Source organism: Misgurnus anguillicaudatus, chromosome 6, assembly GCF_027580225.2.
Source record: "Misgurnus anguillicaudatus chromosome 6, ASM2758022v2, whole genome shotgun sequence".
In the NCBI taxonomy this organism is placed as follows: Eukaryota; Metazoa; Chordata; class Actinopteri; order Cypriniformes; family Cobitidae; genus Misgurnus; species Misgurnus anguillicaudatus.
The window spans coordinates 16,198,781-16,223,395 of NC_073342.2; the positions used below are offsets into that span (position 1 = coordinate 16,198,781).

The 24,615-nt window shown below is 36.2% G+C and overlaps 1 protein-coding gene across 7 annotated transcripts in view; it reads right to left on the bottom strand.

Annotated features, from left to right (window-relative positions):
* The window catches only part of ndrg4 (NDRG family member 4), a 46,525-nt gene that overhangs the window by 15,910 nt on the left and 6,000 nt on the right, over positions 1-24,615 (bottom strand). For 3 of the 7 annotated variants that reach the window (XM_073868577.1, XM_073868576.1, XM_073868579.1), the window contains 4 exons: positions 12,994-13,084; positions 11,720-11,854; positions 8,349-8,390; positions 1,055-1,165 (listed from right to left, as the gene is read on the bottom strand). In XM_073868577.1, the coding sequence (XP_073724678.1) occupies positions 1,055-1,165; positions 8,349-8,390; positions 11,720-11,854; positions 12,994-13,084 (379 nt within the window). Of the gene's footprint in view, positions 1-1,054; positions 1,166-3,673; positions 3,847-8,348; positions 8,391-11,719; positions 11,855-12,993; positions 13,085-24,615 lie in introns of those variants that run through there. The other 4 variants (XM_073868578.1, XM_073868580.1, XM_073868581.1 and 1 more) reach the window with 3 other exon arrangements.

Sequence of the window (24,615 nt, forward strand, 5' to 3'; positions counted from 1 at the left end):
CTTCACCATAGTGCCGCATCATGCTATGAATCATATTCCCAGATGTTGACCCAGTTTTTAGCTGTACTGCTCACTTTGTATTTAGGCCACTTTCTGCTTTCGGTGGTCTGTCTCTCTCTCTCTTACTGTTTCTGTCACTGAGTCATGCTTTGGGATGAAGAACGGCCACGCATACTAATCCATGTATCCGCAGCAGAGAGGAAAGAAACAAATCGCACCGTGCCGCAGTGCCGACCCCCCAACACTGCATGATGGGTATGTTTTTGTGACCTACATATCTCTCCCTCCCTGTCTGTCTCTCTCACAGCATGAACATAAAAACAGACAGCCGCATCCGGTCCTAACAACACACTTGAGAGATGCATAAGAAATAAATAGAGGTGGGGGGGAAGAGACAAAGGGATTAAGAGAAAAAAGGAAGTAAATATGGGAAGAAGAGGACAGGAAAGTCATGCGTAGCGTAATAAATGATCAAAGCCAAGGATGCAGGAGGAATTAATGGTGTTAGACTGACGGAATGTGAAATTCAACATCAAGGTCAATAGTGTGCCGGACGACTTGTTTTGTTGACCCATAAATCAGCCCCAAAATAAAATTCCCATGATGCATATTAGAGTAACTATGCTGTTTGAGGTTTTTAATGAAATGAAAAACGGTTTAATAGTTCAAGGCAAGCTAGTTTGTACTTCTAATCTTGAAGATAAGACATTTTTCTTTTTTTACAAAGCTGTGCCTGCAGCAAATGCGATGCTGAGATCACCTGCCACCTGCGATCAGTCACGTCTCACACTGTATGAGATGTGTTAAAATACCCGAAAAACTGCCATCTGCTGGCATCCAAATTACACCTCTGATGACACCCACATCACTTCATCACTTTTAGAGATCTTGAAGAGGTACAAACACAAACAGCAGTCTGCTTTTAGTAATGGAGATAAAGAAATTAAAGTTCAGTGTTTGGAGACAGACGATGCATTTGTGCAATACGTGATGCTTCTGGAGACTTATGGCTAACTATGACTTTGATAACACACATACACAAACAAGTTGTTTACTTATGGTTGAGCCCAACATCATGGTAGGTCAGGATAGCTGGCTTATTGCCTTTGGGAGCTCCCCGGATGACCACATGCAACATCCCATAAGGCGTTTCAATATCGTGTTCCTGCATGTGATACAAAAACAACTATTTTAGAAAAAAAGAGTTCAATGGGCTTAATGCCAAGACATGTCGCACTTTTGTGTACATATTTCCTATATTTTCAGTTTGTATCCTAATAAAGAGACTGAAAAATAAGCATGGATTAAACAAAGACTTTTGCGCAGTACTGTAAATGCGCACCAACACCACTCCATTTAACTTGGAATAATTCACTGCTATAAGGAATAATATAACTAAACATGATAATATACCATTTTATTAAATTATAGTTAATATATAAAGACAATAAAATGTGCTAAAATTCCATACATATTTACTCAATTATATTCTACGTACTATACATTAATACTTCTATAATTTTCTGTGCTTTCTTTTCTTGTAAAGCTGTTTTAATTAATGCAACAATGAAATAAAAAAGCATAAAAGTGCTAAATAAATAAAATAAACTTGAAAGATGGTTGCCGTGATTTCACAAAGTAAGATGTGATCCTGAATCAACATTTTTTTGGTCCTGGATCAAATTTTTTAAATAAAAGAGACCGAAATTTACCCTTAAAGGAAAACAACACCGTTTTTCAATATTTTACTATGTTCTTACCTCAACGTAGACAAATTAATACATGCCAGTCTTTTTTTAATGCATGCACTTAATCTTTGTACAGCGCATCGTGAATGTGTTAGCATTTAGCCTAGGCCCACTCATTCCCCAGGATCCAATCACGTGGTGATTTTTTAAGCGAATAAAAAATGAGAACTACACTGCATGGCGGAGCAGCACCTAGTTTGCAGCACCTCGACCCCGGCGGCAGCAATATTTATGAAAGTTTGAGCGAGAGGGGGAGAAGTCAGGAGTGATGATTTTACTGCGCGCATGGTCGAAGTGCTGCAAACCAAGCGCCCCTCCACCACACAACATAGCTCTCACTTTTAATAATATTAAAAAAATTATTTTTGTGCCACCATACTTACTCATGTAACAGTCTTTAAATAGGGAAAACATGGAAGTGTTTGGTAGCTTCTAAATTCATCCCTGTTTGGATCCCAAGGAATGAATGGGGCTAGGCTAAATGCTAACACATTCACAACGCGCTGTACAAAGATTAAGTGCACGCATTGAAAAAGATAGATATGTATTAATTCATCCAAGTTGATGTAAGAACATAGTAAAATATTGAAAAACTTTAGTGTTTTCCTTTAACTCAACCCCTAACCATTTTTACCCCTAAAATTTGTGTGAAATAATAGTTAGAACATTTTTTTTGAAACGCACCTAACCCAAACCTAAATCTAACATACACCCTAATCCTGCAAACTGATTGGTTAATAAAAATGTTGATCCTGAATCAACACCATTGTCATCCTACTTGGTGAAATCACATACACCATTAAGGTCGGACATAAACTAAACTTATATCTAATATTTTTGGAACCCAGATTTAGTTGCAGCACACTTTTAGGCATTTTAATCTGCGCTGACCCATATTTACACTTAATTCTCAACGTGGGGATGTGTGCCTATTTTATTATTTTCTTAGGATTATTTCAGCATCTTCGTCCTTACAGGCTTTATGCAACAATCCGGGCATCCAACATCAAACTAATCGAAGTACAGACGAAAAAATCTCCCGTGGGATTTAAGCCATCATTTGTTGTTTTTGATGTTGTAAAATGCACGTCTGTTCAGACTGGATGAGCATTGTGTGAGGGTTTCGGATAAAAGTGAAATCTTGTGACATCTGTCACTTTTGTCGCAAAATCCTGCACATGTTTTCTAGGGAGATAATATGCAACGAATCACTGAAGGGATTAAGTATGAAATTTGACCTAGATACAGCAATACTGCGTAAATATGGCACAAACTAGCTCTAAAACACAACGTGTATCATATCCTCTGTACATTTTGTGTCTCAAGGTCGTAGATTTGTCCTCGCCAGATGATGTTTACAAGGTCAGATACAATAAAAACAATATAAAGCAATAAAAACATACAGACACAACCGTCGGATAGAAAAACAGACAGACACAAGCATGCATCAGACACGCTTCAGGTTATTGCATAGGTGCATGAGTGTGCACACGTTTCACACGTGTCAGTGTGTTAGTGTGTCAGTGCAAATGGCCACCTCACACATGACTGTACATTTCAGCACAACAACAAATAACTAAACTGTGCACATTTAGACGATGCTGAAAAAATTGTATCCTGTCAATTCTTGTTAACAGTAACTATATTAGTTTTGCTTGGCTGGATGCATAAAATTTTAATGCAAATCATTATTTATTAAGGACAAACATGTTTGCAAGGAATACATACATTTGCAATGAATTTCTTATACTGTAGTTAAAACTGATTTATTCTGACCATACTGCAAATTATTGTAACCAGCTATTTTTTTTATCAGGTTAATCATAATACAGCATACAAATTACAATGAAATGCACACCTTAAAATAATTAATATTTTTAGAAAAACTAGAGCTCTCCCTATTTACATTACGATATCCCACTCACCCCATCCCAGCATTCCGGCATGGCTTCTTAGAGATAGTGTACGCTTGATAGCAGTAAAACGACAACACAGAGTCTTGATCTGTCGGATGCAGGCGACCAGAAGGATGCTGTGGTTGCTACGGCGTCTCTTTGTCTCTTCTCCTCGTCTCGATCAGTGCCTGAATTATGCAGTGCTGCTCTCCCCTCCCCCAGCCTATTTTAAACCCCACCCGAGCTTCTTATTGGTTGGCAGAGCAGACGTGTGACTGTGATTGGCTGCTCTTAGCGTCAATCTATATGTGTTGTTGTCTGTATTTGTCCCACATTTGCAATTTCTTTCTTTCAAGCTGTTTAAAATGGATGTAGGTGATGTGGTAAATTTTTATACGATTTAGCGCAGCATTGTAATGTTTCTTTTTTTTTAATTAATTGTTTCCACATTTTAATTAACCATCAAACACAGAAATGTGCCAGGTCAGATGCTTGTGTACAGCGTGTGCTTTGGGTATGTGTACAGTACGTGCTCTCACATTAACACGTAAGGGAGGGCTGAGACATGAACACACGAGGCACACGGCCCACTTTTCTCGAGCCTTAAGGAGGCGGATGCACATACGTGCCATCCACTTTCATCTACATGGCTCGTCTTTTGTGTTCAATCCTTGTTTTTTTGCATCTGACAGGTGTAACATGTTGACTCGTCTTTCTAAGTTTAATCTGTTTGCAGCTAACTTGACAATCGCTGTCTCTCACAAATAAACAACTATTATCTGTTATATGCACGTATACTGTACGTTTCACTGAGTCAGTAAAACGGTCCTAATATGTACCATTAAGTTACACATATGTACACTCACCTAAAGGATTATTAGGAACATCTGTTCAATTTCTCATTAATGCAATTATCTAATCAACCAATCACATGGCAGTTGCTTCAATGCATTTAGGGGTGTTGTCCTGGTCAAGACAATCTCCTGAACTCCAAACTGAATGTCAGATTGTTAAAGAAAGCTGATTTAAGCAATTTTGAGCGTGGCATGGTTTTTGGTGCCAGACGGGCCGGTCTGAGTATTTCACAATGTGCTCAGTTACTTGGATTTTCACGCATAACCATTTCTAGGGTTTACAAAGAATGGTGTGAAAACATCCAGTATGCGGCAGTCCTGTGGGTGAAAATGCATTTTTGATGATAGAGTTTAGAGGATAATGGACAGACTGATTCAAGCTGATAGAAGAGAAACTTTGACTGAAATAACCACTAGTTACAACCGAGGTATGCAGCAAAGCATTTGTGAAGCCACAACACGCACAATGTTGAGGCGGATGGGCTACAACAGCAGAGGACCCCACCGGGTACCACTCATCTCCAATACAAATAGGAAAAAGAGGCTACAATTTGCACAAGCTCACCAAAATTAGACAGTTGAAGACTGGAAAAAATGCTGCCTGGTCTGATGAGTTTTGATTTCTGTTGAGACATTCAGATGGTAGAGTCAGAATTTGGCGTAAACAGAATGAGAACATGAATCCATCATGCCTTGTTACCACTGTGCAGGCTGGTGGTGGTGGTGTAATGGTGTGGGGGATGTTTTCTTGGCACACTTTAGGCCGCTTAGTGCCAGTTGGGCATCGTTTAAATGCCACGGCCTACCTGAGCATTGTTTCTGACCATGTCCATCCCTTTATGACCACCATGTATACATCCTCTGATCGCTACTTCCAGCAGGATAATGCACCATGTCACAAAGCTCGAATCATTTCAAATTGGTTTCTTGAACATGACAATGAGTTCCCTGTACTAAAATGGCCCCCACAGTCACCAGATCTCAACCCAATAGAGCACCTTTGGGATGTGGTGGAACGAGAGCTTCCCTGGATGTGCATCCGACAAATTTTCATCAACTGCAAGATGCTATCCTATCAATATGGGCCAACATTTCTAAAGAATGCTTTCAGCACCTTGTTGAATCAATGCCATGTAGAATTAAGGCAGTTCTGAAGTCGAAAGGGGGTCAAACACAGTATTAGTATGGTGTTCCTAATAATCCTTTAGTCGAGTCTATACATTTGGTACCAATATGTACCTTTGAAGTATAATTGTGCACTCTTTAGTACCATTTTGTACTTATGATGTACTAATATGACCCTGTGACAGCTATGGACCATTTTTTGACCATTTTTCCTGACAGTTTAATAGCTGATACTATAATGCTTAATGTAGCATCCAAAACAACAATAACTTTTGTATCGATACTGTATGCTTACATAATTTGTTTTTTGCATTAAGGTAGCTGTATTGTGAGCCAACACCTTTTAAATAAATCTGTTCTCTGTCACAATTAAAACCTCTCGCTTGCTGAGCGTGAACCTTACAGTTCCCTTCATCTTCAGCCCCCTCCCCGTTTTGTTTTCTCACTGTTTAAATCAAATGCTTCTCGCTGCAATTTCGTCCTTATTCTGTTTGAGGTGTGAAAAGATGATGCAAACCGTGAGACAGAGACAAAAACGAGGTGAAAAAGTTCGGAGGCTTAAACTTTTGTCTTATTAGTTCAAAAGCTACAGTTGCAAATGATGCAAGATAAGGATTCGGGATAAATACAAGCACGTATAAATACAAACTTAAAGTCAGTGGTTTTCAAACTGGGGCGTGTGAGATGGTCACATGGGGTCCACAGTTTTATGACATTTTATAAAACACATCAATTCATCCTAAATTCTGTGCAATTAAACTTTAGAAAAATAAGGTTACTAACCCACAGCACTACATTGTATCATCTAATGTTTTGTTATCTAATCTAAACAATCTATAACTCTAAAAGATTGTTGTCATTTATTTTCTTTGGAGGGGTGCGAAGGGATGCACGCCGAAAAGTTTAAGAACCACTGCGTTTAACATGAAACGAAAACAATAATAACTAAAAAATCTAAAATCTGTTTATGTTATGTTATGTTTTGTTTCATCCATGTTATAAACATGATACACAATCATAATATACTTTCTTCTTGGCAAATTCAATCTTGGCAGTTTTTTTGTGTGTTGTTGGTTTGTGACTATCTGCCTGTAGCTGTGCCTTGTGGGTATATGTTCGCTGTTTATTTCTATCTGTGTGTGGGAGCTGGAGTTTCATCCTGCAGGAACAGTGTGTCTGGACATTTTATTTCTTCACTAATACCATTTGGACTGATGGATCGCATATGCGTGAATTGAACTCTGTTGTTGTTGTTACGCTGTGATCGAAAGTACATTGTGTTTTTTGTTATATTGTTGTGGTTTCTTATTTTGATTAGATGTACTTGTATGTTAATGCTTTTAAAGTGCATTTAGCACTAGCTGAAGGCAAAAACAAAATGTTTACTTTATAAAGTGAATTCATTTTATTTAGCAGGCTGGTCATGTGATGTCAACATGGCAGCGTGCATTAGCCCCTTCAGACCCTTCGTCCACTGGAATGTACATCACATGTTTTGTGCTTCAAACCAATAAAAATGCTGATCAACTCAAAATAAGGCACACTGATTAAACACCTGAAAAATAAGGTCTGAAGGGGTTAAGGCAGTGGTTCTGTAAGTAAGGCGTGCAGGCCCTCTATGGTGGGCGTTAGGAAGGGGGAGCAGTTTTATGACAATTTTTAAAAAATAAAATAATTCATCATATTTTTGTGCAAATAAACTTTAATAAATAAGGCTACTAAACCGCACTAAATCATGTTTTGTCTAATTCAAATGATACGTTTAAGATTTTTAGTCATGAATTTTCTTTGGGGGGGTGGCGCAAGGGGGGTACATGCTGAAAAGTTTGAGAGCCACTGTATTAGGGGGTGACCTGCTACAATTAAGAATTTGGAAAAATCGTCTATACCACCAACATGATGCCTGCGGGCACCAGGTTGCCCACACGGAGTCTGTTAGATGCCCGCCTTAGCACATTCTTTTATATTAATTTATTACATATTTTTTAAATTAGCTTGGCTTCTTTTATGTATGTTTATAAATAAAATAGTAAATCTTGGAACAGGGTCTTGTCATAGGAAGTAGCTAGGTAATGCTACTATCTCCACCTGTACTTCGAATTCATGGATGATGCCGGGCTTTTGTGCTGGATATGGATATAGGCCTAATAGCATTAAGCATTATAGTTAGAAAAAGTCGATTTTCTTAATATCAAAACTTTACATTTTCTCTCATAATACATAAAAAACTAGAAAATCACATTCATGACAATTTCTGGTGATTTTATTTCCGTTACACCTTTGCCTACAATTACCCTGATGCTGGGCTCCCCTGTTTCAAGATGGAGGCTCATTTGACGCATTTGTTCCAATGAATTGTCGTAGTCAAGGCGACATCTAGTCTATATATCTATGCTCACCACGGGGCTTCTCAGGTGCTGCGAGCAAATCACTCCGCCCATGTGTGGGTGCATCAGACAGAGTTACGGGACGCACCGGGTTGAAAAGGGTATGTATGGACTTATCTAACTCTGGTGGATACGGGTATAAGCTAAAGTCTCTTTTTCACTGCTATACTATACCTACAACTATAATTGTCTATGCATATATGTGACCAAGATAAACAATACATCATCTGAATAATCACATCAAAAGCACTTAACTAAAAATCTATTCATATTAAGCCAAAAAGTTCATATGCATAAATGAGGCAATGCATAAATAGTCAGAGGGAAGAATTACTGTACCTTCCAATCTCCGGAATACACATCCAACGTCTCAGAGTTTTCCTGCAGGAACACAAACGGTCAGATTCATCAAAGCCTTTAGCACAATTTCATTAACTTAAATCACAACAACTGAAGTGATTGGAGCAACACGCTGCAAGGTTCGGCCGACAGAGGAAAGCTGAAGAGTTTCTGTGATGGAAACAGTTCTGCTGATTTCAGACCTGTATGTGAGGTTTTTGTTCTATTAGACAAGGTTAGTATGTGGGTGACTCAGCTGGCTTCAGATCGGCAGCTGAGATTAGTTTTGCTGCAGATTTAACACCATTATACACTGAAGTACTGTATAATGCGCAGCGTTTTTAGTTCGTCCCACTTCAGAATTAGCAATAGGTTAGGGTTACTTTTATAGTTTAGTGCTGGGAGAAAAGGTTTAGTGGGTGCAAAGAGTTTATTTTGTTCCCCTCGCCAGAATCTCCTTGCACCTCCAAAATCACAGCGGGAGTAAAACGTAATCATGTTGAATGAGTTAACACAATCCACAGAAAGAAAGACAGACAGATAGATAGATACAGCAACTAATGTGGCATTTTTTGTTAATGAAAAATCGACACAATTCACACAAACACAAAGACCAAAACAAGGCACCCACATTGGCAGAAAAGCAAAGCAAGTCTATGAATGATACCTTAAAAGCTGGAACAAAGGTACAACCTAAAGAAAGAGGTTAGTGCATGCAGATTAAGCTGTTGAGAGATGGCTGACGAATGACAAAAGCAGTTTTAATGTCGGACCAGCAGGTGTCACTCCTTTTTAAGATTCAAAACTCCAATGCAGTACCCCAGAATTCCATAAGGGGGCATACTTTTATGTAAACACCAATGTGCAACAGTATTGCTTTCTTGAGTATGTTATATTTGGAAATCTGTGTTAATATGCTTTTCTAAAAAATGTGAATTGGTGAAACCGTAAAATGGGATGTTGCAACATGACATGTTAATGCATTTAGTTAGTGTAAAACACATGAAAGGTACTTGCCTAACTTTGAAAATGTGTTTATAAATATATAGACATTCCCTGTGTCCAAAATTGCATACTATGACAGTACATATTGAAATAGATGAACGTCCCCAATCTTTCACTGGGACAGTACCCTTTAAAATGTCCTAATACACTGCAAAAAAAGATTTTCAAGAAAAAATTCTTAGTATTTTTGTCCTGTTTTCAGTAAAAATATCTAATCTTCTTTATGAGCAAAACAACCCAAGAAAACAAGTCCAGCTTTTAGACCAAAAATATCAAATTTAAGTGATTTTGTGTATATAACAAGCAAAAATATCTGCCAATGGGGTAAGTAAAAAAAATCTTGAAAATTTTTCTTAAATACTAAATTCAAGAAATATTTGCTTACCCCATTGTCAGATTTTTTCTGCTTGTTTTATGCACAAAATCACTTAAATTTGATATTTTTGGTCTAAAAACTAGACTTATTTTCTTGGGTTGTTTTGCTCATCAAGAAGATTAGATATTTTTACTGAAAACAAGACAAAAATACTAAGAATTCCTTTATGTACTAACTTTTTAAAAGGGTACGGCCCCAGTTACAGTTACTGTACACACCGCAAAAAAAATATTTTCAAGAAAAAAATTCTTAGTATTTTTGTCCTGTTTTGAGTAAAAATATTAAAAAAAAAATGTAGATTAAGATGCTTTTTCTTGATGAGCAAAACGACCCAAGAAAATAAGTCTAGTTTATAGACCAAAAATATCAAATTTAAGTGATTTTGTTCATAAAACAAGCAAAAAAAGCTAATTTTTCTTGATTTTTTCTTGAATTTAGTGTTTTTTGTTTACCCCATTGTCAGATTATTATTTTTTGCTTGTTTTATGCACAAAATCACTTACATTTTTTTTTGTCTAAAAACTAGATTTATTTTCTTGGGTTGTTTTGCTCATCAAGAAAAAGCATCTTAATTTAAGAATTTTTAGTAATTTTACTGAAAACAAGACAAAAATACTACGAATTTTTTTTTCTTAAAAATTAGTTTTTGAAATGCATCCAACTTAGTATTTTTTGTCTTGTTTTCAATATCTACAAATTCTTAAACTGAGATGTATTTTCTTGATGAGCAAAATGACCTAAGAAAATAAGTTTAGTTTTTAGACAAAACATATCAAATTTAAGTGAATTTGTGCCCAAAACAAGCAAAAATATCTGCCAATGGGGTGAGAATTTTTTTCTTGAATTAAGCTTTTAAGAAAAACGTAAACTTATTTTTACCCCATTGGCAGATATTTTTGCTTGTTTTATGCACAAATTCACCTAAATTTAATATTTTTTCTAAAAACTAGACTTATTTTCTTGGGTCATTTAGCTCATCAAGAAAATACATATTGATTTAAGAATTTTTAGATAATTGTACTAAAAACAAGACAAAAATACTACGTAAGAAAGTTTTTTTTGCAGTATAGGGGCTTTCTCACAATTTTTTTCTGACAGTGTACCTACACTGCAAAAAATGATTTTCAAAAAAAAAAAAAATTTTTTTTTTTTTTTCTTGTTTTCAACATTTTTATTAAACACAAAATTAAAGAAAAAATTGCTTACCCCATTGGCAGATTTTTTTTGCTTATTTTATGCACAAAACCACCCAAATGTAATATCCTCGGTCCAAAAACCAGGCCCACCTTCCTGGGTCATTTTGCTCATCAAGAAAAAGCATCTTAATTTAAGAATTTTTAGATATTTTTACTGAAAACAAGACAAAACCACTAATAATTTTTTTTCTTGAAAATCATTTTTTGCAGGGTAATTATCAACTGTAAAATCAGTATATAGTATTCTGTGCATATAGTAATACAGTATAATTGTAAATAGTATGCATACTACATCCACCATGTTTTCAAACATAATTTGTTTGACATAACTACACTGAATACACTTCTTGGTACATCACTAACACTTGATAAAGAGGTGCCCATATTTGTTTTCATGTACTTTTAGCTTTAAAATTTTAATTTGGCTCCAGTGGCCTCATGGGATAGAAAAGTGTCCATCTGATTCACACTAAGAATTCATAGTGGAAGAAGTACATACTTGCATAAGTGTACTGTTTTTTTGCATACTGAGGTTTCAAATATTCTCACTTCACATCAAGTTTCTTGCATACTATACAGTATAGTAAGCATGCAATTTCAGACACAGGCAATTTCTTTTCTACTGTACACATCTGTGTCTTCCCCCAAATCAGTCAACAAGTAAAAGTGAATGTATGTTGGACTAGAGACTTGAAAACCTTGATCTTGACTTGCCTAAAAGATGTATTTCATGAAAAGTAATTAGTATCTTTTAGTAAGAAGGGTGGACGTGCTCGGTGCGGTACTCAGCCTACCGGGATGTACCCGCTGGTCCGACGGCGTGTGATGCCAAGCCAGTGCCGGGCCATCGAATGCCAGCGTTTAGGGGGGCGAGCCGTGTGAGGGGAGGGCGTATCACTAGGCGGTGCTTGCACACACTGTTCTTTAGCCTGCACCGTTACACACAGACACAAACACTAGTTACAGCACACTACATCAGACAGCACCCTCTACAGGACTGGAGGACAATGCTTTGGTAGGAGTGGTGGGTGAGAAGCTGTATTCGGAGAAAGTTTGATATGTATTTTCTCAATACATCATATGTGGCATATAAACAGTATTGTGATATGTGGGTAAATAAATAGCAGACAGAGCAGGGTTCGGTTTCAACACTTTTTGATGAACGACTTTTTCAGTCGCTTGTGATCAGGTTTTCATAAAGCATTTTATAGAGATGACAGTGATTTCTGGCACATGAAATATATGAATAATATATATGCAGAAAAATGCATGCTGATTATTAATATATACTATGCTTAAAACACTTTAAGGTCTCATTCATTAACATTAGTTAAAGGGACACTCCACTTTTTTTGATATTACGCACTGCCCGAAAATAGTCCCCTTGGTTACTTTTAATAGCAGGGGACTATTTTCAGGCACTGCGTAATATTATTGCGCCTGCTGCAGCCATGTTACAGCAGAACAGTCATTGATTATTACGCCAAAATGAGAGTATAGTTCCTAGACATATCTGCCTAGAAAATCGCAACTTTTATCTTTCCGTCTGTCTTAGTACACAATGTAACTACAGAAGAGTCAAGTTTTAAATAGGAAAAATATCGAAACTTTTTGGTTATTTTTTAGAGAGATGCTAATGGTCTAATCAGATTCAATGGATTATGCTAAGCTATGCTAAAAGTGCTAGCGCCAGACCTGAAGATCAGCTGAATGAATTCCAAAACGGTAAAAAGCAAATGTTTAACTCTAGGGGAGCTGGAAAATGAGAAATTAATTTTTTTTAAAGTGGAGTGTCCCTTTAATGCTTTAGCTAACAGGAACTAACAATGTGCAATATATTTTTACAGCATTTATTAATCTTTTTACAGTATTTATTCATCTTTATTTCAGATTTGTCATGCTTTTCATTTTACATTTTGATTTAAATAAAATGCAGTATTTGGTGAAGATAGAAAAATACTCATGCACACACACACACACACACATTAATATTTTGTCCTCTTGCAAAAAAGTCACAGTTTTAACCGGTATACTATATTTAGTCAAGGACACACACATCCACACTCACCGTCTCTGGTTCCTGTCCCCTGATTTCTGGCAGAAGAGGTTTCTCTTCAGTAAACTGCTGATCCTTTATGCCAGCCATCCTGGAGAGCAACCTGCAATCACCATGGCAACACACACACCTGAGATTAACATGGTCATGCGACAGTAAACCAGTGTCCAATAACATCCATCTTGCTGCTCTAATAATATTAATGCTATTATGTACCGCTATTGTTGAAACATTTTATTAAGGCGATGCTGGAAGAATTACTTTATACCAGCTTGAGGTGGTTCACCACTTCAGGTGCGTTTGGGACCACAATTTAAACAAGTGCCAACCTGTATATGATGCCACTCTCAATATAGCGGCTTTGGCAGCGGAAGTCCCGCCTACCTGTTAAAAAGTGTGTGCGTGCGCAGTAGCTGATACAACCCCGAAATAAAGTTTTTAGCGCAATTTGAGCTAAAAGGTGCAATGTGTAACTTTTTAAAGGATATCTTGATAGAAATGCAATATAATATACATAACCATATATCAGTGGTGTATAAAGACCTTACATAATGAACTGTATTGTTTTTATAACCTTAGAATAAGCTGTGAATTTTAAGATATCTGTCTTTTCCCATTCAAGTATATAGGACTTTTGTCTTGCATGACTGAAATAACCATAGACATTACATACGTAGACGCCTCGTGACGTGCTGGAACATAATTCAGCGTCGCCGCCATACTGGTTGGGTCCCCTAACCCTATGCTATCCCCAGAGTCGGATTCAACGGAGAGCGAGCAACTATGCCCGTATTTTATGCAGCTTACATTTGCAGTAACCGGGGAGTATTGATACCAGATCACATGGGATTCCCTTTTAAAAGTAATTTTTAAAAAAATCATAATTTTGTTTTTTTACTATTTATAGTATTATGTCATCGTAACTAACGTTACTTACAGTACTGTGCAAAATTGTTCAAATTTTTCAACTCGCGCATTTGCTGCGGCAACGCTCAATTCGCGCAAACTAGATGCGCGAATGAAGCGGAATCGCGTCGACCGCACCACGCTAAACATCTCAGTCACGCTGCGTTAACCAATCAGGAGCTTGCTCTAGTAGTGACCTCCAGACACGCGCCAACGTGTCTTCACATTGAATTAACATTGAAATCACTCGCGCATGACGCCTCTACCGGGGCTGATGTAAGCGCAGCATTAGACTTGTTGTTTTAATGTCTATCCATATTTATTTTTCAATCTATTTTATTAAGATACAAACAGAAAATACAGGAAATATGTACAAAAAATAAATAATTAATTTTTTTTAGGACAAAATGTCTTCTTTAGGCATCGTCAGTGTTTAGTGTGACCTCTCTTGGCACTAAATACATCTTGAGCGTTTTTGAGCAGAATGAAGTAAAAAGACTCATTTCCTTAAAATTAGGATTTAATTTTATTTAGGTTTAGGAGATCCTGCAGTTTCCTGTTACTGCTCAAGTGGAAGCGGAGTTTACCCTAAAAACTTGACACATCAGTTTTTATAGTACATTTTTCAGTACATTTTTATACAGTTTTAAATACTATATACACATTTCATTCCTGGATGTATTCTATTAAAGAGACTGAGAAACAATTATATATGATCACTATAACATCGCAAAAACAACAAATCTAATTCTGGCATGATGGCCTAAGACTTTTGCACAGTACTGTATATGTAACCAAATCATGTGAAAATCCTGTAAAAATCAGGGAATTATGATTATTGTAGTTGGGGATACACCTTCCTCAGTAGAAATAAATGCAGGGGGGGCACATTGGAAACCCATCCAAGATGGCGGCCGTGCTGATACGTCATATAATGTCTATGGAAATAACTGTCCGGAGGGTTTGCAAACAAGGTTATTTTCGTAAACGAAAACTGAAACTAAGACTAAAACTATCAGCTAAAAACATTTTCGTTAACTGAAATAAAATAAAAAATTCATAATAAATGAAAAACTAAAACTAAACGAAACGAGCAACAGTTATTGAAAAACTAACTGAAATAAAATAATAATGATCAAAAATAAGTATTCGATTTCGTAATTAATAAGCTCTCATCCCGTGGCGGAAAATCTGAGCAGGCTTTATAATAGACCACTTAATCGCCTATATATAAATCTATCTATAAATCAACCACCTTAGACCACATGTTTTGTTTGGTGCAGAATTTTCGGCAAAAAAATACAGTAGGAGCCAAAGGTAATGTTTGTGAGGGAGATTTCTACACTGTAAAAAATACTTTGCTGCCTTAAAATTTTTTGTTAAATCAACTCGGATTTACAAGTCATTTTAACTTACTATTATTTATCTTGACTAGAGATGAGTTGTTATAACTACAGGTGAGTTGTTGTAACTTATAAAATTAAGTTGACTTTTCTCAACTATATTTTATAAGTTGTGACAACTCATTTCTGTTGACATGACTTGTAAATCTGAGTTAATTTAACAAAAAAATTTAAGGCAGCAAAGTATTTTTTACAGTGTACTATATTTACTTTTAATACCTCCTCAGGCTAGATTAAACCATCAAAATAGGAGGTGTATGGTACAAAATGGACAAAAAGCTAAACTTTGAAGATATTTATTAGACAAAATATTTTGGCACAAAGGCAAGCCATAGCACATTAGGGAATCTGGGATTTATTTGAATACACAAAAAATGTATAATAAAGCATACAGCATATGACTACAACTTTATTTGTTATTAATATTTCTTGATTGTCTTCTGTGATATTTGGTTGTAAACTTTGTAATTTTTTGCAAATACAAAGCTGAGCTTCAGTTTACTCCAAACAAACCAATGCAACATGCATACAAAATTTGAATGCACCTTTAATAAAATTTTTACATAAAAAGCAAAGATATCAATCGTTCAAAGCTGGACATCACTTTTGGCCACTTCTGTACATCAAGAATTCAATGCTCATTGGATTTCTAGGGAACAAATGTTGTAATGATTTTGATCATACGACAGCATTTACAGACAGTCCTTACTACTGAATTAAAGAGCAGATTGAGACACACCAAACGTACCAGGTACCATCTGAAGCTGGTAATCACTTCATTTTTCATTAACCCACTATACGCCTACATTCGATTATGAGTTTTTGTGGACTTTAAAAGGTGGCAGTGTCTTAAATGTTGTTCAGAAATGGTGAAGATAAGGATGAAACAAAACGCTGAACTCTGTTGGCTCATCAGAGCTCCAACAGCGTCACATGATATTTCGAAAACATAACACTAAGTTAACAAAAGCAACAGTGCACAGCATAACCTTTTGCCTCTGTAGTATTGCTAAACTGCAATGTTATTATTAAATTGTGAAGACACTTATGGTTCATGAAGAAAAGCTAAGCAAGTTAAAGCAAAAGCAAAGTTACGTTTGTTACATTAAAGGTGAAGTGTGTAGTATGTACACCACTCGCTTACATCGACTGGACAAAAAATAATAGCCCCGCCTCAAACTCATGCCAACATTGCTATTTTTGGCTATAGTACAGCTTCTTTAAAACAATATGGATTGTATAAAGCGCTGTTAAAAAAAATACACACTTCACCTTAAACAACAAACACTGCAACTAAAGATGAATGCTCTACATTTTTGGCATACTTAAAAAACATGAACAAATGAATATGAAATGAATAAATGTGTAGGTGGTGTCCACCTTTTCCCTAAACATACATGTAACACTTAATACATAATTCACACAGAATGAGTCTCACAATTTACTGTAAATACCAGAACAAGTCAACAGAAAGTCATTCAACTCTTATTTTCTCACAAGAGCTGCGTGAGTCTGGAATCATGGGCAGTGTAAATCAAACCCTCGGATGCGAGAGGACAGAAAGATTCAGTGCCCTGCGGGGAATGATTATTTTGGTTACGTAACACCAGCCATGAGGTGATTATGAAGAAGGTCTAGACTCCACCAAAATGCTTTCGATTGCCCTCTCTTTCTCTATCTGTCACGATCTCTCTGTTTATCTATCTCACTCACCCCATCCTCCTGTCTCAGATGTACTGATCTTTCTCACATCATTATGAAACCAGTTTGACGAAGGGAACCGGACGTAGCGTTTCGACAACATGCATTTACTTGTTTGCCCTACACTGTAAATAAAACTTGATTTGTATATTTTCTGAAGATTGAAAGAGGTGCTTGCAAAATTCAAACCTGTGATGTTCAGGTTGCTAAGATGGTTGGCCGACACTTCTTGGTACAACCCGTGATTGAGTAAAATATGGACATTTTTTAAGTTTGTGCATATAATACCCAACAATGATTTCACTGTAAAAAATGCTTAGTTATTTTCAACCCATCATTGGGTCAAAAAATGGATGTGCCAATAAATGTGCCAATAGATGATACTTTCGTGTATTGACGATAGTCAGACATATGGCTGATGGTGGGCTTTTATGATGATACTTGGCGATAGTTATTATTATTATCATCATAGTTTCACATTAACATGCGCACCATGTGTTTTTTTCTTGCATGCAAGGTTTTGTGTGCTTCATTTTGCGCAAGAGAGTAATGGATTCTTTCTAGCGCCCACCTGGACTTCTAATGCATGTGTCATGGACTTCATGCATACCTGTCAACATTTGGATTTCAAAATAAGGAAAATTTCCCAAACGCCCCCACCCCCGTTTTCACTTCTATGCAAGGGAATGGATGGGAACATTAGTATTTTTGTCTTGTTTTCAATATCTACAAATTCTTAAACCGAGATGTATTTTCTTAATGAGCAAATTACCTAAGAAAATAAGTCTAGTTTCTAGACAAAAAAAAAATAAAATTTAAGTGAATTTGTGCCTAAAATAAGCAAAAAAACAAAAAAACAATAGGTTACCCTGCAAAAAAAAAAATATTATTTTGTCTTGTTCTCAGTAAAAAATATCAAAAATTCTTAAATTATGATGAGCAAAATGACCCAAGAAAATAAGTCTTGTTTTTAGACCAAAAATATCAAATTTAAGTGATTTTGTGCATAAACCAAGCAAAAAAAAAATCTGCCAATGGGGTAAGCAAATTTTTCTTGAATTTAATGTTTAAGGAAAATGTTCAAGATTTTTTGCTTACCCCATTGGCAGATTTGTTTGCTTGTTTTATGCACAAAATCACTTACATTTGATATTTTTGGTCAAAAAATTAGACTTATTTTCTTAAGAATTTTTCTTTAAGAATTTTTAAATATTTTACTGAAAACAAGACAAAAATACTAAGAATTTTTTTCTTGAAAATCATTTTTGCAGTCTAGGAAAAAATCTTAAAAAATAAGTTTACTTTTTTTTAAACACTTAATTCAAGAAAAAATTATGTTAAATTTTCATACCCCATTGGCAGATTGTTGGCTTGTTTTAAGAAAAAAATCCCTTAAATTGTATATTTTTGTATAAAACTGCACTTATTTTCTTTGGTTAAGAAATTGCATCTTGATTTAATTGATTTAAATTACTTTCTTGCTTAGTATTTTTGTCTCGTTTTCAGTAAAAATATCTAAAAAAAATCTTAAATTAAGATGTATTTTCTTGATGAGCAAAAAGACCTAGGAAAATAAGTCTAGTTTTTAGACAAAAAATATAAACTAAGTAAATTAGTGCTTAAAACAAGCAAAAATCTACCAATGGAATAAGAAAAAGAATTCTTATGAATTATTTTTCCTTAACAATTAATTCAAGAAAATGTTTCTTATTCCATAAGAAAATATTAATAATTTTCAAATATAAATTTTCTTGGTTACTTTAACCCACCGACTGGGTTTGTCCCTTTGTGACCCAATGCTGGATTAAAAATAAGTCAGCATTTTTAAAGTTTTTAGTCTACACTGTAAAAATATATTTTGAGTTAATTCAACTTAAAAAATATTAGCTGACACAACATTTTTACACAACTTTAACAAATATTTTTTAAGTTGAATTAATTAAAAATTATAAAGCAACCAGGTAACTTACATTTTTAAGATGAACCAACAAATCTCTTTTTACAGTGTAGCATTAGGTACGCTTGCTTTAACAACCACCACTAACTTATTAAAACTCATTGGTTCATGAAGGTTTAAATAGCAGACGAATTCCATTTGTTTTGGTATGCAAAACTTGCCCTTTTCCCATCTGGATCCAATAAATCCCAAAGTCACCCAGCCTCTAGGTTAAATATATCACTCTATTTAATTAATACTGACGCGCTAAAGCTCTTGCACGATGAAACCTTTCTATTATTCTCTTCTGAACATGCTCAAGAGCGATGATAATATCAAACAGACAATGAAGCTCTGACACTCCATGTTTGCAAGGAAATATATTTTGTGGGTTCTGCACCCCGTCACTGTTGCTATGGTAACCGCTAGGAATGCCTACAGGCGCCCCTGCAATCTTCAGGGAGCTGATAACCTTCATCTTACTACGTCCTTTATTCGACAACATCAGTGTCAGTACAGTACATCAGCATGGTGTAACAAGAAAGACAAATCGTTCCTAAATAGATTACTATTGGAGATTGATTGTTAAAAAGCCATTCATCTATATACGTTGCTTAAGCATCGAGTGAACATCAAGGCTGTGAAGACATACAGTGTCAGCCAGAGCTTGCAAATCACATAGCACGAAGACAAAAAGTGTCTATAAGGGACAGTTTATGTGTCTGCGTGACCCTTAAGAGAGTATAAAGAGTATTTCATCAGACACCGAATCAATAGACCGGGTAACATCTGACCTGAAATACGGATTTACAATCAATACCTGGAAACTGGGTTAGGACAGTTGGGTGTGCACATAAAACCCAAATACAGTAGCTATCACCATGTCAGGTGGATTTCTAAAAGCATTTATTAAACATGTATCTTGGATTAAACAACACCGTTACACATTAACGTGGCGTCATTATTACGTGGTACAGTACAAGAGGTGGATCAGATGTATTTAGCCATTTAGATGCATTACAGAGGTAAACAACCTGTGGAAAATTCAAGGTAAGCTATGATTTAATACATGATAGCTGGTACATAGTTGGTTCAGTATGGACCATCAACAAATCAGCTATACCAGATTTGTTTTAGGACATGTTGACTAGCCAATGACCAGCTTGGACCAGCTAGAAAGCATATATGTGACCCTATAGTATTTTTTTCGTGATTAAATGTTTCTTTATAAATTAATTCTACATAATGTACAGAACATAACCTTAATCTTACTGTATCCTAACAACTGCGTAGGAAATAGAAAAAGTAAAATTGAGACAAAGTGCATGCATGAATGTAACATAAATTAGTTTTAAAAGAGGAATATCTAATAAAATAGAGGTGTAGACTCTGCTACACTGTAAAAAATGTGCTGTAATTATGCAGCTGGTTGCCAGTAACTCACTGTAAAAGATAAAGACTGAAAATGTTTCATGTTCACTTAACTTTGAACAAACTGTTGCCAGTAAATAACATAAATGTAAAATCTACAGTAACTTACTGGCTTGCCAGTTACTAGTTGCCAGTAATACTGTAATTTCTACAGAATTTTTTTTATAGTGTAGGTACTCCCACATGCATGGCAAAAACCATTGGTTCTCAAACTGGGGGGGACACGAGATGGTGCCAGGGGGGCATATAAAAAATACATTAATTTATCATGAATTCTGTGTAATAAAACCAACATCACTACATTGTATAACTTAATATGTAGTTAACTAAATATATAGTTTAATATATAGTTTTGTTGAATTCAAATGTTAACTTCTACAATGTTTTATGTCATACATTTTCTTTGGGGGGGCACGAAAGGAAGCACCGTACACACACTGAAAAAGTTTGAGAACCACTGGCATACACTACATTCCAAGAAAAAAAGTTATTAAAGGTTTTTTGATAAAAAGCCTGTCAGCGCAGGAACTGAGCAACAGTAGTCTTTTAAGAACACTTGTTGCTCCTGGGAAAAAGTCATAACAAATATCTCCCTTACACCCACTGGAAGCTGGCTTGGACGTTTGTTAGCTTCTTTGTGGTTGCTGACTTTTATAGAATGAATGATGTTCTTGTTTTCCTGTGCATGTATTACTTTTAGTCGCAGAGGGCCAAGATGAAGAAACAAGCAAACGAAACAGACTACTAAAGCATCACCCATAACTTATAAGCACATCAACAGACCATTAACAGGCAAAAAACAGGTATGAACCGACAAAACGACTCATACAATGCACACACAAGTTTATGACTTATTTACCTTAGTCAGATAATCTGGTTCAATAATTAAAACAAGTTACAGTCTGTCATACATAAAAAAAAATTCCACATGGTTCTGCGCATAATGCTTTAAAATGTCCCAATAAAGCTATATACGACATATAGATAGGTGTAGATATATATAGATCCGAAAAAAGGTTCCCAGTTCAATCTAGTTTTGATTTCGATTCAAAAGATTTGACTCCATAATGAATCAGCTCAATACTACAGTGCATGCTGTAGACTGTTTCAGGAAATTGAAGAATCTCAGAAACTCAGATCATCTGACTGTTGAGAATACTGTGCATTGGTACATTTAAAGCAACACTATGTAGTTTCCATGTAAAAATGACTTACAGCTCCCCCATGTGGTTGAAAAGCGCAACAGTGCCTGGTATCAGACACTCTTCTGCAGGGAGGGGGAGGGGCGGGGCTGTGTGCTCTACCCTCCACCGCCACTTTCTTGTAGCAGCTAGGAGGCTGCTCAGGTTGCAGCAACAGTACAATTTGTCCAGTTAAAAGTTGTTCTATCAATGAAATAATTTTAGAGACATTATTTAAAGGTAAAAAACTACGTAGTGTTGCTTTAAAGCACAATGTTTGTCTATAGCACATCAATAAATAAACTTAAGCACCTTTCAGGCCACATTTACACAACAAAGTTTACAACCAAAAAGTGGTAACCTTTTATGCAGCATTGGCCGAATGTGTTTTTGCGCGAGTAGATTACATACAAAGTCCATGCAAAAACGCAATCATGGAGCGATGCGAATGACTTGATATAGGCGTCGCGTTTGCCGCGAAAACACGCGCTATTCACGTCAAACGCGTCTTTGCCCAAGTTGAAAATAATTAACTTGAGCGAAAAATTCAGTAGCGCCTCACTGCAGAACCCAACATCCAGGGGGCGGGGTTGGATTTAGATCCAGGGGCGGAGCTGGATCCCGATCCAGAGATCCCATTGGTCGGCAGTTTACCACATGACACGTCATACACGTTTTGCTGCGTTACGATTTCCGCATTAAGTCGTAACTAAATTAAGTTATTATTTTGACATAAAAACTAACTTTACTTATGACTACAATAAAAGTAGTGCCTTTAGGGTGAAATGTAAGTTTTTTGCTATAATGTTTTGGAGTAAAACATTTCGGGTAAGCCTACTATGAGTAATCTTACCACATGCAGTTTAAGACCTATTAATGGATACAGTATAAATATGCATAATTATTAAAATATATAGGCTATGGCATGTTATTTAGAAATTAATAAGTTGAATGTTTATCTTGTATGAATTTGAACTTGTTTTAACGCGTCTTTGCTTACAGCCATTAGGAAACAGGTTTCCCTCGTAGATGGTTTACTTTTTTTATTTGCTAATAAAAGATATCAAATAAATTTGTTTTTATATTTACTCGTATAGGAATAGCTGTTATAAGTGGGATAATGTACAAATAAATCTCTTCAGTGATATCAAACTGTCGGGAACTTGTCCGTATCTCTCCTTACACCTAACTGTGATACTTTCTAAATTATGAATCTTTCTCAACTATATTATTAATCAAACATACACTTAAATTGATAAGAGCAAACGTTGGCGACCACAGGTTGCAACTAATTGCGGGCTGCAACAACGCAAATATACTGGTTCATTTGGCAGGACAAAGTATATAAAGTGGGAGGAGTTGGATCTAGATCCAACCCCGCCCCCTGGATGTTGTGTTCCGCAGTGAGGACCATCTCGAAAAATTCGCATGACACAAAGTTAAATATCGCGAGTAATCTAGAGCGAGTAACGCGATGCCCCGCGTTTGGTGTGTATGTAGCATAAAAACGATGGTGTGAAAGCAAGGGCGGGGCCTTGATTTCGCGGCTTTACTTCCTACTCACTGCTGCGCAGGACTGGTCCAGAAATCGCTACCGCGCAGACTCAAGATGTCAGCGCCGTATCGGGACACTGGGGGCTTAACTTTTCACCAATAGAAGAGAGCGAACCGGCATCGTCCATCTTTTATTACAGTCTATGCACGGAACACACATGACGATGTTTTGACGAGTTTTGCATTCATGCCTCCTAGGAAAAGAAGTCACGAGTTACCACTGCTTTTTAACTTTGGCTGTCTGTTTACACAACATTGGCATTTTGGGGTCCTAAAAACGCAAACTTTTGAAAACTGGTTTCAAAGTGCAAGAGTTTGGAAATGACACCATAACCGTTTCCATTACCGTAAATTACAAAAAGGCAAACGGTGAAAATCATGCGCATACGTATTTAACAATCATAACACACAATGGTGGCTTACAGTCTTATGTTTGTGCTGCTCAATATATTGAGTATTTTCGCTTCTGCAACAAAATGTACAATGTTTTGCCACTTTATAATCCAGGATCACAATAAACCAACCTTATTGTCCATTCAAACAAAATTCGTAATGCTTTTGCATCAATTGTTTGTTTTTAGTTAGTTATTTAATGCTATAACTCTGGGTTTACACCAGACGCGAGTTCAACGATTTGCGCGAGTAGATTAAATACAATGTCAACACAAAGATACAATTATATGCGTCCTCGCATGGAGCGATGTGAATGACGCGATATGGGTGTCGCCTTAAACGTGAAAACATGCGCTATTCGCCTCAAACGCATCTTGGCCCAAGTTGAAAATAATTAAAGGAATAGTCTACTCATTTTTAATATTAAAATACGTTATTACCTTAATTAAGAATTGTTGATACATCCCTCTATCATCTGTGTGCGTGCACGTAAGCGCTGGTGCACGCTGCGACGCTTCGATAGCATTTAGCTTAGCCCCATTCATTCAATGCTACCATTTAGAGATAAAGTTAGAAGTGACCAAACACATCAACGTTTTTTCTATTTAAGACGAGTGGTTTTACGAGCAAGTTTGGTGGTACAAAATAAAACGTAGCGCTTTTCTAAGCGGATTTAAAAGAGGAACTATATTTTATGGCGTAATAGCACTTTTGGGAGTACTTCGACTCGGCGCAGTAACACCCTCCCTCTCCCATTATGAGAGGGAGAAGGGGAGCGGACTTTTCAGGCGAGTCAAAGTACTCCCAAAAGTGCTATTACGCCATAAAATATAGTTCCTCTTTTAAATCCGCTTGGAAAAGCGCTGCGTTTTGTTTTGTACCACCAAACTTGCTTGTATAACTACTCTTCTTAAATAGGAAAAACGTTGATGTGTTTGGTCACTTCTAACTTTATCTCTAAATGGTAGCATTGAATGAATGGGGCTAAGCTAAATGCTATCGAAGCGTCGCAGCGCGCTCCAGTTGCTTTTTCTGTGCACGCACACAGATGATAGAGGGATGTATCAACAATTCTTAGTTAAGGTAATAACATATTTTAATATTAAAAATGAGTAGACTATTCCTTTAA